Raw genomic sequence first — 15,051 nt, 5'->3', positions numbered from 1 at the left:
GTTTGAAGTATCATATCAAAATGCATATATAGAAGTTTATAACATGCAAAATCTAGTTTAAAATATTAATTAAAACGAGTAAAGGTTTATTAAGTCTTATAAAAATATAGAGTGCGTATTTGTTCATAAAATATGTGTACGTACAGTGGGATCCATGAGTATTACCGTGCAAATTGTCCATGACTATTTTAATTAATTTTTCTCTTACATCCTGCGTGTTTTAAGCGATGGATTTTTATGCTGGTGCAGAAGTTGTCAACAGCTTGTTTGAGTTTTCTTTTGAGTCTTGAAGCTCTTACTGGGCCAAATAAAGTGCACGAACATGGTGATGGACAATTTGCACGGTAATACTCATGGATCCCACTGTACACTATTTCACTATGAAACACAGTAATAATAATACTTGTAAGCTGAAGAGAAGAAGGTGTAAGGTTTAAATAACAACTGAATATCTTTGTCAAATTCTCGCTACTGGTGGCAGAACCAACTAAGCTATTATACCTTTCAGTATCACACTATTGGCTGATTGCATGAAAATTATTCTACTCTCAAGTTACACGAGATGTTTCTGCTATTGATATAACAGTAAGAAACTCTATTATCATTTGTATCTAAAATATTTCCCTTTGATACTAGCGTACGCAGGATTTTTTACGTAGGGGAATGGAATTGTAAAAGTAGCTATCACATATCTGTGTTCTAGGTAGAAGTGTGATACATAATAAAATATTTATTATCACTTTTAACCTTAATTTTGAAAAGTTATTAATAATGGTAATCGAGGGTCATTTTCAGGGGATTTTGCATTCACCATTTCTGCTTTTCCTGAGTTATTTACTGTATTCATTTGACAATTTTGATTTTCTTAAAATTTAGGGAGGGGCTGTAGACTCACCAGACGCCTGCCCTTGGATATTGTTTGGCAATACCACATAGGCCTATATTTTACGTTTTCATTTATATTGTACTTCGAATTAAAAACAGAAAATAGCACTTTTTTTGGTAGGTAGCTGTGTGGTATATTTTATTTTTTATGCAGTAATACCATCAAAAACTTATTATTGTGAATTAGAAGCGCAACTGTTTTCGCAATGAAGCACTAGGCCTACATACACCATGCTTAGGTCAAGTGATTTTTGGAAATTCGCATTAAAATTAACTGAAATTTACAGCAATTACACTATTATGCAGGAACTCGTCGTTATTTTCAAAATGAAGTGAAGACCATACTACAATAATATGTAGTAACCACAGACAGAAACTTTCAGTTGCTAATTTTTTAGTAAAATTGTAAAAGGGCTTTAACTATATTAACATTTCCGTGCTAGTGGAATTTAATGGGGCACGATCTGAAATATTTACACTTTACACACACAGATCAGGTGCATAGCGTAGGGTAATATGAAAATTAATAAATTCTTTTGCCGTTTTATTTCGGTGAGAAATTCTACTTTGTAGCAAAGCTGTTCTCGATATTTATCGTCCAAAACTCTTCACTAGCATCGTCGCACAATAAATTACAAAAATTAAGTCACAGCATTAGAATAGGAGGTCCACCACAGTCACAAATTCTGGCCGATTAGAGCTTCACGAATCGAGCCCAGTTTGACCTAATGGTTGCCAGCTTGTTGCCGGCCAACTTGTTCCTGCGTCGTACCTTCTGCAGTTTCAGCAACGCCCTCTCGTGGGGGAATTCGCCGAAGAACAAAACGTTTTTCACGATGTACGCCAACGTTGCTTCGTCCGTCAGAAGCTCGTCATCTTGTGAGTCTTCGGTGTAAAAATCCGGGATTTCGTTCTCGCCGGGCGGAAGGAAAACCCCGTTTGGCCACAAACCTTGTGGATCTGCGTTGTGAGCTGGTAGAGCCGCGTAGGGGGAGCTATATACTTCGTCTGGGAAAGCTGCGAAGAAAGTAATGTATCTTGTTATCAACAAAGCAGCATTGATGCGAGACAATCATTTAATAGTGATGCAATTTGCTTCTTTCTACAGCGTTTTTATCCAATGTTGAACTCACAGACTGGAAACGATGCTCTTTTGTTTGACTCCACGCATCTTGCATCGCGAATCGCCAGGGGGGGATAGAAATTAGAGCTTGTTATTGTTTCCATATTTATAATTAAATTATTTGTTCTCACTTGTGGAGTGGAATATGTAGAGTTATATGATCCTTCTTAGTAAACTTAAAAATTGCAATCTTGTGTGATGCAATGACCCACAATCTTCAAAATAAGGAAGATATGCTCGCAGCCATGATAGTATCTCCTGGCTTCGCAATTATTGGCTTAACGTTGACTCATGTTAAAAGGCTTACGTTTCCAGTCATGAGTCTGCTGTACCTAGAGGTCTGTGTTCGAACTGCAGCTTGGACAAAATTGCTGTATATAGAAGCGAAAGTCAATACTATACTAAGTGAGGCCATTCAACCAACATCCAGAAAAATGCAGACATATGCGATACTCTTCAAAGTATTATCAAAAACTTAAATTGTCTTTATGTGTTTATATTACCGTGGATGGACATATATTTTCAGTAACATGGATATATTTTTCTAGAAAAAATCAGATACAGGAAAATATGGTGAATATAATTCAGTTTTAGCTTCAAAACTGTAGAAAATATGGACACCCAGGAAGCAAACAGAAATACTATACTAATCAACAAGAAATGAAATAATTTAGTCAGTAGGGTCATTATTTGTAATGTTCAACATTAAAATATTAATAAATCGAAACAAAAACAATAAAAAAATCGGGCCTGTAACTACACCTTGTCGCTAAACTTTAAAGGTTTACGTCAATCAAATGAAGGCAAGGAACAGGAGGATGTTATCCGTCCAAACATTGGCAATTCGGTCCAGCCCCGCCTTCTTTTGGGCCTAAAATTTGGGCCAGCTAACTAGTCTGATTCAAAGTGTTGTAAATGTGCGTGAAATTGAACAAAGTTAGGACAAAACCTGAAGTGTACATACTTACCAATTCCTGCTAAAGTGAACGATACAAATTAGTTAGAAATTTACTCATTACCCATTTGTTAATTATTATATACGAGGATCGTTCAAAAGCACTGGATATTATCGGAGAACGCTGATAAGCAAACAACATGAACACTAAACGTCGATCTACTTTATGAATCCTCCATTGTGCAAACACGTAACACTTTCAAAATATATGTTTAGGTTTGACTGCAGAAAAAATTCAAGTGGCCAGAACATTGCTTTCACATTGACTCCTTCTACCATTATGTTGGATTCTACCCTTTACCAATAAATGCAGGTAGAAAGTGGATGAACTTGATTATCTAAAAAATCAACACACATTAAAATCAAAAGGTATTCTGAAGTATGCTCAATAGTCGATTCCCTCCGGTACAATTCCACAAGTTCCTTGTTTTCATATTTTAATAACTCTCTATTCCAAGAACGAAGTTCTGTGATTGGGTGGGATCTAATCTTATAATCAAAATCAAACCTTCATTTTTTCTGCTAATTATGTAGCATGCGCACTTCAGAACAGAATAGCAGCAAGGTCAGTTATCTCTAGGAGTTGGTAGCACGCTACGAAATCAAAGTTTGATTTCTATTTGATTTTTGCTACTTCGCTCCGTGTAATTGATGAAGTCCACTCACAATGAGACACCCACCCAGGCCAGGATTCGAACCCGGGAGCCTTGGCGCTGTGATAACCACTCTGTCGCGGAAATCCGCACGAATTCAAGGATCCAGGAAAAAAGTCACGTAAAGCAACATAATAGCAAAACGGTTAATTTCCTTCAAGGTCAATAAACTAGTTCAACCTTTTGAACAACCCTCGTATTTGAAGAAAAGTTACCAACAATTCCAATCCCTATTTACACAACAAGTAAGAATCATCCCCGTGTGAACAGCCCTCACCAAAATTCCTGCCTCTTGGAACGCCAGCGGTTGCGAGAACAGCATCTGGGAAGCGAACCTTAGACCCTTCAGCCTGGAACCGTCCGTCAGCAGTTAGTATCAGAGAGCTCGCCTGCCTGCTTCCTGCTTTAGAAGGCCTTCTAATTCGGAAAGACGACGGGGTGAGGATCTGGGGCGAGCCTACAGGAAGAACCGTGGGCGCACCTGTTCCTCTTCGTGGCCGTTCGGGAACAATAGAAGGTGGAGGAGACAGTGAACCTTCACCTGCGAGGGCAGAAGGGGTTAGTAAACCTAGCAGCCACCCATTGCAAGCACACGCATTAGAACATGCAAGCGAAACTCTCACTTTTAATCATATAACCTGTTAAATTCCAAAGACCTACACCTCATGAGTGTAGAGAAAGTTACCTTTCATTGTGAAGGTAAAGAAGAACTGCATAAAAATTAACACACATTACCATTTACTTTAATAACTTTGAAATGTTATAACATTTAAAAAATATTACTAAAATATATTAGAATGTACACTAACCGAAAATAAAAGTGAAAACATCTACATCTTGAAATGCTTTCCTGCAAGGCGTTTTGCGTGTTGCCTAAATCCACGGCGTGGTTAGAAGTTGCCATTGAAAATTTGCTATCAAAATTCACTTATCGCCGTAGAGTTAGGCAACACACACAACGCCTTTCGGGGAAGCTAGTTCTTCAGATTCTAGGTGTCCCATTTTTACTGCCGGTGTCTGTACATAGTGTTACACATCTGTTTCAAGAAATTAATAGGAAATGTTAAATAGTTAAAATCAGAGTCTGTCAGAGCATGCACATTCAAATTAAACACTAAAAATTTCCCAGAATTCAAAAACACATATGGGAAAAGATTAAACGTTCATTTTTACCTTTGTTGAAATAATTTAGAGTAAAATACCTATGAAAATAGTGAACTGACTTTAAAGTATCACATGTAATATTTCTTTGGAATGTTTTTGATCCAATTGTATCTACTTTTCTACTTATATTTGACAAAATGAGATGTTCTGATGTAGTAGAATGATGTATGTGTATTTTTATGTCGTTTACAAAACATGATCTTGTCGTATGCCAATTCATAAACTTAGTTTAAATACGAAAAAAAAACAAATAGAAAATAAAAAAAAAACATAAATGAAATAGATGCAGCTATGCTGTGTAATTCCAAACATTATAACGCTTCAAGTAGGAGGAAAATTACGTTGAGTTCTAAATGGGTATCAAACCACGACCATAGCAGGTAATTCAAAAGACCCAAAATGACCAATGCCCCATTTATGTTTTATTTTACTATTTATTTCAAATACGTATGACACCAGGACAGGAAAAGAGTATCTGACAAAGTAGGCTATAGATGTCAAAGTTCTATTATTTTATCTGTCTTTCCCTGATATTTCTGGATAGAGTTAATGTACTTGTAATTCGAATGGTAAAATCGTAAGATATTTTATAACAAAAAGTATTGTTTTATGTGACAGGCCGTAAGTTACAGCAACTATTAATATTATCATTATTATTACTATTATTTGAAGTAGGGTTACATTTAAGCTTACAGTCTATTTTACACTGATTATCTAAATATAAAAAAAAGCATTTTGTCCTACATGAATTAATGTGAAGTATACAAAAACATTAGAGCTAGAATGTTCCAGAACAACTTTCTAATAGTCTGGAGGGGAGTAATTTTTGTATATATATCTTCCTGTTTTGTACCTTGTTACATTTGTACTTTCTGCAGTGTCTGAAGAAGACCTTGCTAGAAGGTTGAAACGTTACGTTTAGTTTATGTTTTATAATAAAATAAATTTCTGCCTTGGTCAGCATATTGAGTTTTTCATATCATGGAAACAAGCCTTAATGGTGTTATAAGTGAAGTATACAGTTATGCAAATTGTATGTAGATATACAGAATATGGAAGTTGCAAATGTATGTAATTAAGAAAAACATAAGTAGTAGTAATAGTAATGTAATATTAATAAAAACAAAAATAAAAACAATAATAACAGTAATAATAGCAATAATATTAATTATTGTTATTTTTATTATAAAAAAAAATCTATAACTCTGCCCCTCCCTGAGAAAAAATCCTTCGGGCGCCCTTGCTGTCTTTGCTATTATATTATGTACGTACTAGAGTTTCCTGAATGATACTATACAATGTGTCAATTTGTTGAGTACAGTAGTATGGTGTAGGTTACAGATAAAAATCCATGCTTCACTTCACTAATTACGCACGAACATTTTTAGATGTTCATGCACATAAATAGAAAACTAAGAAACCAGCTACATACCGCTAATAATATCCAGTCCATGAGCATAAGTTAGAGGCGAGGAGACGAACTGAACATGAACCGATGCCTTCGGGATCTGAGGCAAGCATAGTGCACACGACACTACGTGTAAAAGAACCACAAGTGGAAATGCCTGAAAAAATTACGGAACGCTTTAGAGTGCTTTAAATTTATAGTTAAATAATACATCTAGAACCCATATTAATTACGTACAACTATTGATATTTGCTTCTCTTGCATATAATATTATAATAAAGATTCAGTCTTTGAAGGAGTAATTAAAATCGTTAATGCTTGAACGGTATAAGCCAAACAAGCTGCAAAACATTCAGATAATAAATATAAATTAGATATAAGAGATAGTACAGGTAATATACTTTTAGAACGTTTCAATAGTAGTAGCTAATAGTGATAAGATTATATCTATTTATTGCTAATATTTAGTAATATTGTGGAGTTTATGAATGTTGAAATGTTGAAGATCTGGTCTTTCCAAAAACGTCAAAACACTCTGTGAAAACTTTTAGTCGAAGTATACGGGCGTTGTTCTGCATAGGAAATACACAAAACTCGAAAAAAACCTTTTATTAATGTTATTTTTAATAAGCTTTATCTGGCTTGCCATTCCAACGCGAGGCAAACATAACTGTTCTCCTTTTTCTTACACTAGCGCGCATTGTAACATAATTAAATGTTAACCTGTATGCATAAACTTAACATAACAAAGCCAGGAGACAATCGACATATCCTAGCTACCTGATGGAATAATAGGAGGAGAGGGAATCGTCGAATTTTTGATGAGGCTACTGTCCTGGGGACTGATCACGAAGATTTTACAGCAAGGAATTAAGCCGCATGCTCCCTGTTAACGCATAATCGGCTACCATATTCGCGACTGAAATCGTGCCTCTTCACAAAATGCTTTAATCAAACAAAAAGAAGAAATCAAGGTGGTGAACTGATCTCCGTAATTATTCCGTAATGCAGAACTAATTCCCCGGTCACGAGAATTTAATTGGCGTAAGTGGGTGTAGGCCGGATCCGCCCATTGTGCATCCGGGACTGTCAAGCATCTTCTTCAGTTCTTTCACTGGAAGCAAATGAGCTTCCTGATCTTTCAGCTGCCTCATTAAATTTTCCCTTATTTATTATACGTGAACTTACAAAGTGAGGTTTTTGACTGAGATTTGTCAATCAATGTTTGAAAGTAGTATAGTTGATGCTATAACCATTTCGAGAAATGAAGAGCCCCCCTCAAGCAGATTTGCCTACACTTAAAACTAGCTCAACATGCCCATATGAGCTTTTTGCTCAAGTGTAGCACCCCCTCTAATCCAAGATTTTTGTAAAAATGCCCTCGGGAATTTTCTGTGAAATGAAGAGCCCCCTCAGATTGATTTGCCCACACTTACAAAAGTTGCATCAGCCAGATTTTTGTCCATAAGCTTGTTAAAAATATGCTCTTCTTGATATTGTTTTTGATACACCTGAAATTAAGCCAAAAACCCACACCCACACATATTTACTTCCGGTTTACGTTCAATTGGATACCAGGTTCAATTTGTTTATCTAATATTAAAACAATGTAATATGCAGACACCCTCTAGAATTGCTCCGTGACTCTCTCATTTCTTACATCATAAACATATGATTTTTCACCTATGAGAATAACACTACATATGGTGTCATCAGGTAATGCCTCATGGAATTCACAGATAATTTTAATGTTTGTCCTGTCATTAACCACAACTTGTTTTCTTTTTGAAGTGTTGATTACAAACATGGGTCTCTGTGCTTTGAATTCATCTGGTGTGTAATACATGTCAGTATTGCCAGTAGTGACTCTTTTGAAGGATGAAAATGCTTCATATAATTTAAGGAAATCATCCTTGGACATGTCTAAATTATAATTTTCTCTAGGAAATACCTCATTTCTGCCATTTTTAAGATATATGTTCTTGATGTTGCAGTTATCAAATTTACTTGAATTTTTTTCCTGATTATTGTGTCTTCCAGTCTGAAACAATACCACTACAAAATCCGGCATGTCATATTGTATACTGGAGAATGAATTTGTAGCATCAAACTCATAAAAGGTACCAGATGCAGGCTTCTGTACACATTGATATGTATAAAATTGTAAAAGTACCTGTGGATTTTTTAGGATATCTGCTTTGTATTTAAGAGCATAACTGGCCTCATATTCAACAACAGGGATTCTTAGCTCCATAGTCTGAATAATGCATTTGCCCTCATCAGGTAGGGTATTAGGCAGAGCTTCCCCTGTAGAGTTTAATGCACTGTACCTCATCAAAGCATTATTATCATTTGCAGCTCTTCTAAATGTGATTCTTAAACCACCCTTCCACATAATATCTTTGTAATCTGAGAAGAATCCTGGCAACAGGCGCATAGGGAACAGCACTGTGTGGTTCTTAGATAATATCTTATCACCAGCCTCAAATCCACCTATTTTGTAGTAAGAAGCCTCGGTTTTGGATAATTTTAGTGTGGCCAAAGCTGTGGAGGTAATGCCGGGATAATCCACTCTGTTTATAACAACACCATGCTTTCTGATCTCAATTTCAGAGAACAGATGCGGCACAAAATTGTCCACCAATCTTATATTTGTATTTGCCGGATAATCGGTACCATCGAGCTTTACAACATCAAATTTGATGTACAGATCTGCTCTGTGGGGGTGTATAAAGCCATCCCCTACATCAAGATCAACCTCAATCTCTGTGTTGGGTTGATTTAAATTTGCAAATGTCCTCCTGTTTGGAGGGAATGATTGTAGCTCATAACTCTCAATATTTTCCATTTTTTTCTTGTATGTATTTTTATTTAAATATTAATCTCTATGATTGCAGTTGTTGTGGCTCCAGCAAAATCAACTAATTCTTCTTTTTCATTAGTGACCATCAATTCAATATAATCTATTCTATTATGGCACACAGGAAAATATAATGTTGGGGATGGATTGTAGATGATGGGCTCCATGAATTCAGAGTTAGGTTTGAATGTTGCAATGATCCCAGTTTGTTTGTGAGTGCGTATGCCATTTGATTTAGTGATCATACCCTCGGCCACATTACAGTGAATATTCAGAGTCTCTATGGCTAAGAATTTAGGTATATTAATAGCAGTGTGTTTGATGCCTGGTTCAAGTTTTGTGTTGTTCTCAAAGCCTAACAGCTCTCCTATAGTACCCAGATCCACTGTTTCTGTAGCAGATGCAATCTCTACTCTGTGAGTGACAGAATTTTGACTTAACACTACACCTCTGGGTAATTGAGCATTTAGAGTGGACAGATTATACTGCCCTGGAGTAATGACAATTTTTTCATCGCCAACTGCAATTTTGTTGTTGTGGTGTGTAATATTAGGGATCAAGTACATGCCATAAAATGCCCTGAGAGCTATTGTTTTGAGATATACTATGTCATCATGTAATTTGAGTTTCAATATTGAATTTTGGCTGGTGAGATGGAATACCCCCATGATGTTTTAAATACCACAGGGCCTTTTGAAAATTTTCAATTGATGGTTTATTTATTTGAGACATATATCTAAGAACAGATAAACACAAATGTCCACAATTAACATCTTTGAAGTTTTGAACACGGGCATTATTGTAATAAAGATTAGCTGAATTTAGATATTTTATTAAATTTTCAGGTGGAACACCTCCAAATGAATCAAACACAAATGCCTCATTGTTTAAATATTTAAGATAGCAGATCCAGTGAGTGCCCTGATTTTTGTACTTATCCAAATTAACAATGCCACACTCTTTGTTGAGTGGTTGTTCTGGTAAAGAATCAGACATGTACACACCTCTAAAATGTTTGATGCCCAGTGGCTTGATTAAAGCTTCAATATCTTGGTTTGTAAGCGGCTCTTGTTTTTTTTAAACTTATTCATGGCTCTCTTAACACCTTTGCCTTGTTTCTCCATGGCCAGGTTATGGCGCCTCTGCTCATCTAATTCTGCCTTATTTTTATTGGCATCTATTACTGTTTTTGCTATGGCAGCTGATCCCCCGGCCAAGCTCCCAACAGCCCCGAGAGCAGCTAAGATGGCAGGGATGGTAAATATAAATCCCCCCACATGTGATTTTCTTCTTGATTGCTGTAATTTTTTTAATTGGGGGGTGCTAAGCAACAATTTCATGCCATGGCCCTTGGCAATACAAGAGCTTTTTTTCTTGCGCTGCTTTTTGGTTAGAAGATTATTAATAGGTCCAAGAGATTTAAGACCTGCATAAGGTATTTGATACATAACACCCTTGGCCTTCATTGTAGGTTTATTATATATATATTCACAAACCCCACCCCAATTTTTGTTTGGTGCTCATAGCTATGGTGGTCCCCAATGCTGCTATTTTTTCACTTAAAGAAGCATCTTTGCTTACAAATCTGCCAAATGCAGCCTCTTCTAATTTCTTGTCTGCAACATGTCTCTTGTCAAGATCAGAATGTGTGTTGTATGCTATGTCATGGTTTCTACAAGCAGCATCTAGGGGATTAACACCAGGATCACCTCTGTTTAATCTATGGTCCAATTTTGTGCCTGGACCACAATACTGATAACCTGGAATGTGTAGTTCAAATGGCAGCTTGTTTATAATGTCATTAACCAGCCCCCGACCCTCAGAAATATTCCAAAATTTGGGGGGTAGAGTATTAATAATTTTTATAAGATATCCAATCCCCTTAGTGTCATTCACTATAAAATTAGACAATTTTGTGCTTATCATGTCCATAATTCCAACCTTTTCATTGTAAAAATTGTGGTTCCCAGCATTTTCCTCCCCAGCTATCACCAATAACCTATCTACAAGTTTCCTGACATCATCAACCCACACAAATTCTTTAAGCAGGGTGTTGTATTGTTTGATTCCACTGCCAGTCTTGATCTGTGACCATATGGGCTTGATTAAATTATTGTATTTTGCTCCACTGCTAGACTTGACTCTTTTTTGTGTGGGATCATTGTTCTGGTATAGAGCATCTGATTTTATTAATATTTCTTTGTAATCCTCATAATCTTGATCTGTATAGCTGCCAGGCCTTTTCCTAGTCATCAGTTCCCACAATCCAGGTGTTCCGAGATACTTAACAAAACCACCCTTTTCTCCAAGATGAGATTCTGAATATACAATTATATCATCTCCCATAAATGTTACTCTGAAATTGCCAATTCTATGTATGATGCTACCATCACGCTCTGTGTCAGCATATAAGCCAAAAACCTCATCTTTGTTGTCTTTAGGTGTGCTTAAATATTTTTGAGCAAGAAGACCCAATTCAATAGGATCCTGAGTAGCTTCAATTCTTCTAGGAGCAATAGGACTAGGTGTATGAATACTGGAAAGTGGGGTGAATGGATAATCTAATATGTTCCTAGCAGCTACAGCTACAAGCTCTGTGATCAAATTTTGATTCTGCTCTGTAACAGTTTTGATATTTTTACCTAATTCACCAATAGCGTCAATAATAGGCTGTTCTGTTTGTTTGTGTTTTTCATAAATTCCTCGGTTCTCTGGTTTCCATCCCTTAAATCTTTTTACAAGATAATCTCTTAATTTAAGATCATCAATTATTGGCCTTTTCATGGTTATTTATATATGTTTCAATGTCTAGAAAATTGTTGATTTTATTTCTGTATTTGCCACTATTGGGTGTTCTTGTCATATCAATTGTGACAAACCCATAACTGTCCTGGTTCCAGCACCTGCTGCAAAACTTAGAAAAATCATTGTAGCTCAGATCCCCACCTACATATTCATCATGTATGTGTTTGAGGTTGGTATGGTCTTGATGAAACACACATATAAAATTGCTGTTGTCTCGGATCAGCTGCTTCGGAATTTTAGAAAAAGTCTGTGCCAGGTAGAAGCAATCAATGTTTTTGTGTCGGCCCTGTGTAAAAAAATTTCTAACCTTGTTTTGATTATCCAGTATAATGTCATCAAACACAACAACAGAATTATCGAGACATTCATCAAGTGGCTTAACATCTGGTTCAAAAGTGGCTATATCCAATCCATCATATAGCTTCATCAGCTGTTGATATTTTAATTGTTCCAAGCTCTTAGAAAAGACATACAAGTGCCTGTTTTTCCAGTCTAACCAGTTGGGTGCCAATAAAAAATTATCAACCATTAGTGTAGTTTTAACACATGCAGATGGCCCAACAATAAGACACCTAATATTATCAGGTAGCAACTTGCCATTTCTCTTATTCTGCTGTTCAGGTTCTGGCAGCCTTTTTATAACATCCCAGGTGCTCATATTATTATTTTGTTTACATCGATCCAGCTGTGTTCTGGGAGTCCTAGCCATTTGACAAGTAACTTCTTGCCTTTTCTGCGGATGATTTTTTCTATGAGATATGTATCAGGCTGTTTAGTTTTGCTGAGATCTTCTTCATAGAATCGGCCTTGGCCTTTGAGAATTTCTCCTCGGTGATCTTTTATTATATATGTGTTAAGGGTCCCAGGTTTAATTTGAACCACTGTAAATAATTCAGTGCTCCAGTTTCTTGTAAAGCCTCTTTTGAATAAGTGCTTATATTTGCTGATTCTTACTTGATCACCTACCCTGTATTTGGCTTTTCTTGTTGTTGGCTGATATTTAGGATAATAAACAGTGCTGATCAATTTTTGCTCATCAGATGAAGTTACTTCAGAGGGTTTCATGTTGATTGTGGAATGGACCGAGTTGTTATATTTTTGTAGAAGTTCTGGAAGAATGTTAATCCATTTATAATTACCTTGGAGGGTAAATTGTTTATACATAAGATTTTTTAGGGTTCTGTTGAATCTCTCTACAATTGAGGCCTTGAGATCACTGTAACTCGAATAATGTTGTATTGACTGGCTTTTAATAAATTGTTGAAACACTGAATTATAAAATTCTTTGCCATTATCTGTTTGCAAATAGCGCGGTGATCTTCCACTCTGATTGATGATTGTTCTGATGGCTTCTGTAACATATTTTCCAGTCTTGGATTTGAGTGGCACAGCCCAGGCAAATTTTGAAAATGTATCTATGATAGTAAGTAGATACTTGTAGCCCTTGTTGATTTTGTCTAAGTTTTTCAGCTGTCCACTTGCCATCTCAATCAAGTCGCTCTGCCATAAATCATCTATGCTTTTTGTGACTACTGGCAGTCTCTTAAAATTATGTCTGGCTTGTCTGTGTAATTCATCAACAATAATTTGTCTAGACATAATATGTAAACAAGAATATTGCAACTATAGGGTGTTCAGCAGCTGATACTACAGGATTTTCTAAATATAATTTGTCCCCTATTTGTATTTTAAATTCCAGAGAGCCATCATCTTCAGCATAAGATGTTTCTAATGTATTGGGGTCTGTAAAATCCTCTAATTCTGCACGGGTGATTTTTAATTTGTTATCAGCATTTGTTATTGATAATGTAGGGTAGTGGTGTGCCTGTGGTTGAAGCCAATAATTGATCTTGATTGGGCTAAGTGTGCCCCAACAAAAAACTGGTAATAAAATTGTGCAGGGGACAGCATATATATTTTGCCACCTGGTGTAAATGGTGAATCATATTCTTTGTTGGGGATGCTGTACAATTCAAGAATTACTGTATGTTTAGGATTTTCAATTATGCCTGTTATTTCTTTTTCTGCTGTGAGCAATCTACTTGTTACAGATTCAAGGTGCTCATTGATAGTCCTAACAACATCATCATGGCCTGGCTTGATCTTTATGTCCACAACAAGTTTTTTGTATTGTTGCACAATTTCTTGTAGCTGGGTGGCAAAAACAGACAGAGCATTTGCTTGATTGGATTCCATGGTCCCTAGCTGTTGCTTGATATTAGCTACAATTTGCTGTAAATTTTCAACAACTGCCAATTTTGAATTTTGAGCTGTAAGATCATGGACCTGTCTTCTGATATCCTCAAACAGGGCATGCAGTTCATTAATATGTTGATTGGTTGGTAGAGTGGCCACTGTCTGAGTAAGTTGTTTGATCTCTGTCTGGATATTCTTGATATCTTCTGATTTCAATATGCGATTCACAGCTCTCTTAATATTTTTAAGTTCCTGTGATGTAGGCAGATTTGATACAATATTTTGCAAAGATTCAAGTGCCAATTTCACATTGTTTAATTCAGAAGCATCAGCCACATTTTGCATAGCATTTTGGAGCAGGGCTATATCTGCCTCAGAGGGTGTTGATTGTTGTAAAATTTCAAGCTTTGTTTGGATATCATCGATCAAATTATGAAAATGAGATAGCTCAGATTCAATGTTGAGGTTTTCAAGCTTTGTGATTTGTTGCTGGACACTGACAAGGGTATCTACAATCCCAGGCAAGCGTGATTCTAGAGATTCTTGTACATTTGTCAAATCACTTTGCACTGCTGCTATGGTACCTTCAAGATGGGTCATGGTACTTTGAATTTTTCCAAAATCTTCATATGTTTCAAGTTGCAGCTTAATATTAGCAACACTCCGAGTTATTGCACTCAAAGCATCAGAAGATGGCAAGTTGTTCATAAAATTTTCAAGTGTCTCAATTTTTTCTTTAACCTCGGCTATGGCATTGTTCAGAGGATCCAGATTTGGTATCTCCAGTGACTGAATCTGTTCCTTTAGAGTGGAAAGCACTAGATCAAAATCTTCTTGTGATTTTATGCTTTTGACAATTGTTTGGAGCTGTGCCTGGACATTATTAATCTGTTCCTCCAATTGTTGTTTCAATTGCTCAGAGTTGGTGGCCTGGGTCTTAAATTTGGCTTGAAGAGCTGCTACAGCTTCTTCTAAACTTTGAAAATTATCCAATGTGGCCAA

The 15,051-nt window shown here is 36.2% G+C and overlaps 1 protein-coding gene across 1 annotated transcript in view; it reads right to left on the bottom strand.

Moving 5' to 3' along the window:
- Nucleotides 1-853: 853 nt before the first annotated feature.
- The window catches only part of LOC145996948 (uncharacterized), a 185,549-nt gene continuing 171,351 nt past the window's right edge, over nucleotides 854-15,051 (bottom strand). Inside the window, exons 3-5 of the mRNA XM_083133534.1 lie at nucleotides 6,213-6,345; nucleotides 3,894-4,157; nucleotides 854-1,902 (exon numbers count right to left, since the gene is read on the bottom strand). Coding sequence (XP_082989660.1) covers nucleotides 1,580-1,902; nucleotides 3,894-4,157; nucleotides 6,213-6,345 — 720 coding nt within the window. The 3' untranslated portion in view covers nucleotides 854-1,579. The remainder of the gene's footprint in view (nucleotides 1,903-3,893; nucleotides 4,158-6,212; nucleotides 6,346-15,051) is intronic.

The sequence above is a fragment of the Lepisma saccharinum genome, chromosome 13 (assembly GCF_977018435.1).
Source record: "Lepisma saccharinum chromosome 13, izLepSacc3.1, whole genome shotgun sequence".
NCBI lineage: Eukaryota > Metazoa > Arthropoda > Insecta > Zygentoma > Lepismatidae > Lepisma > Lepisma saccharinum.
This window is presented reverse-complemented; position numbering and strand designations above follow the sequence as displayed.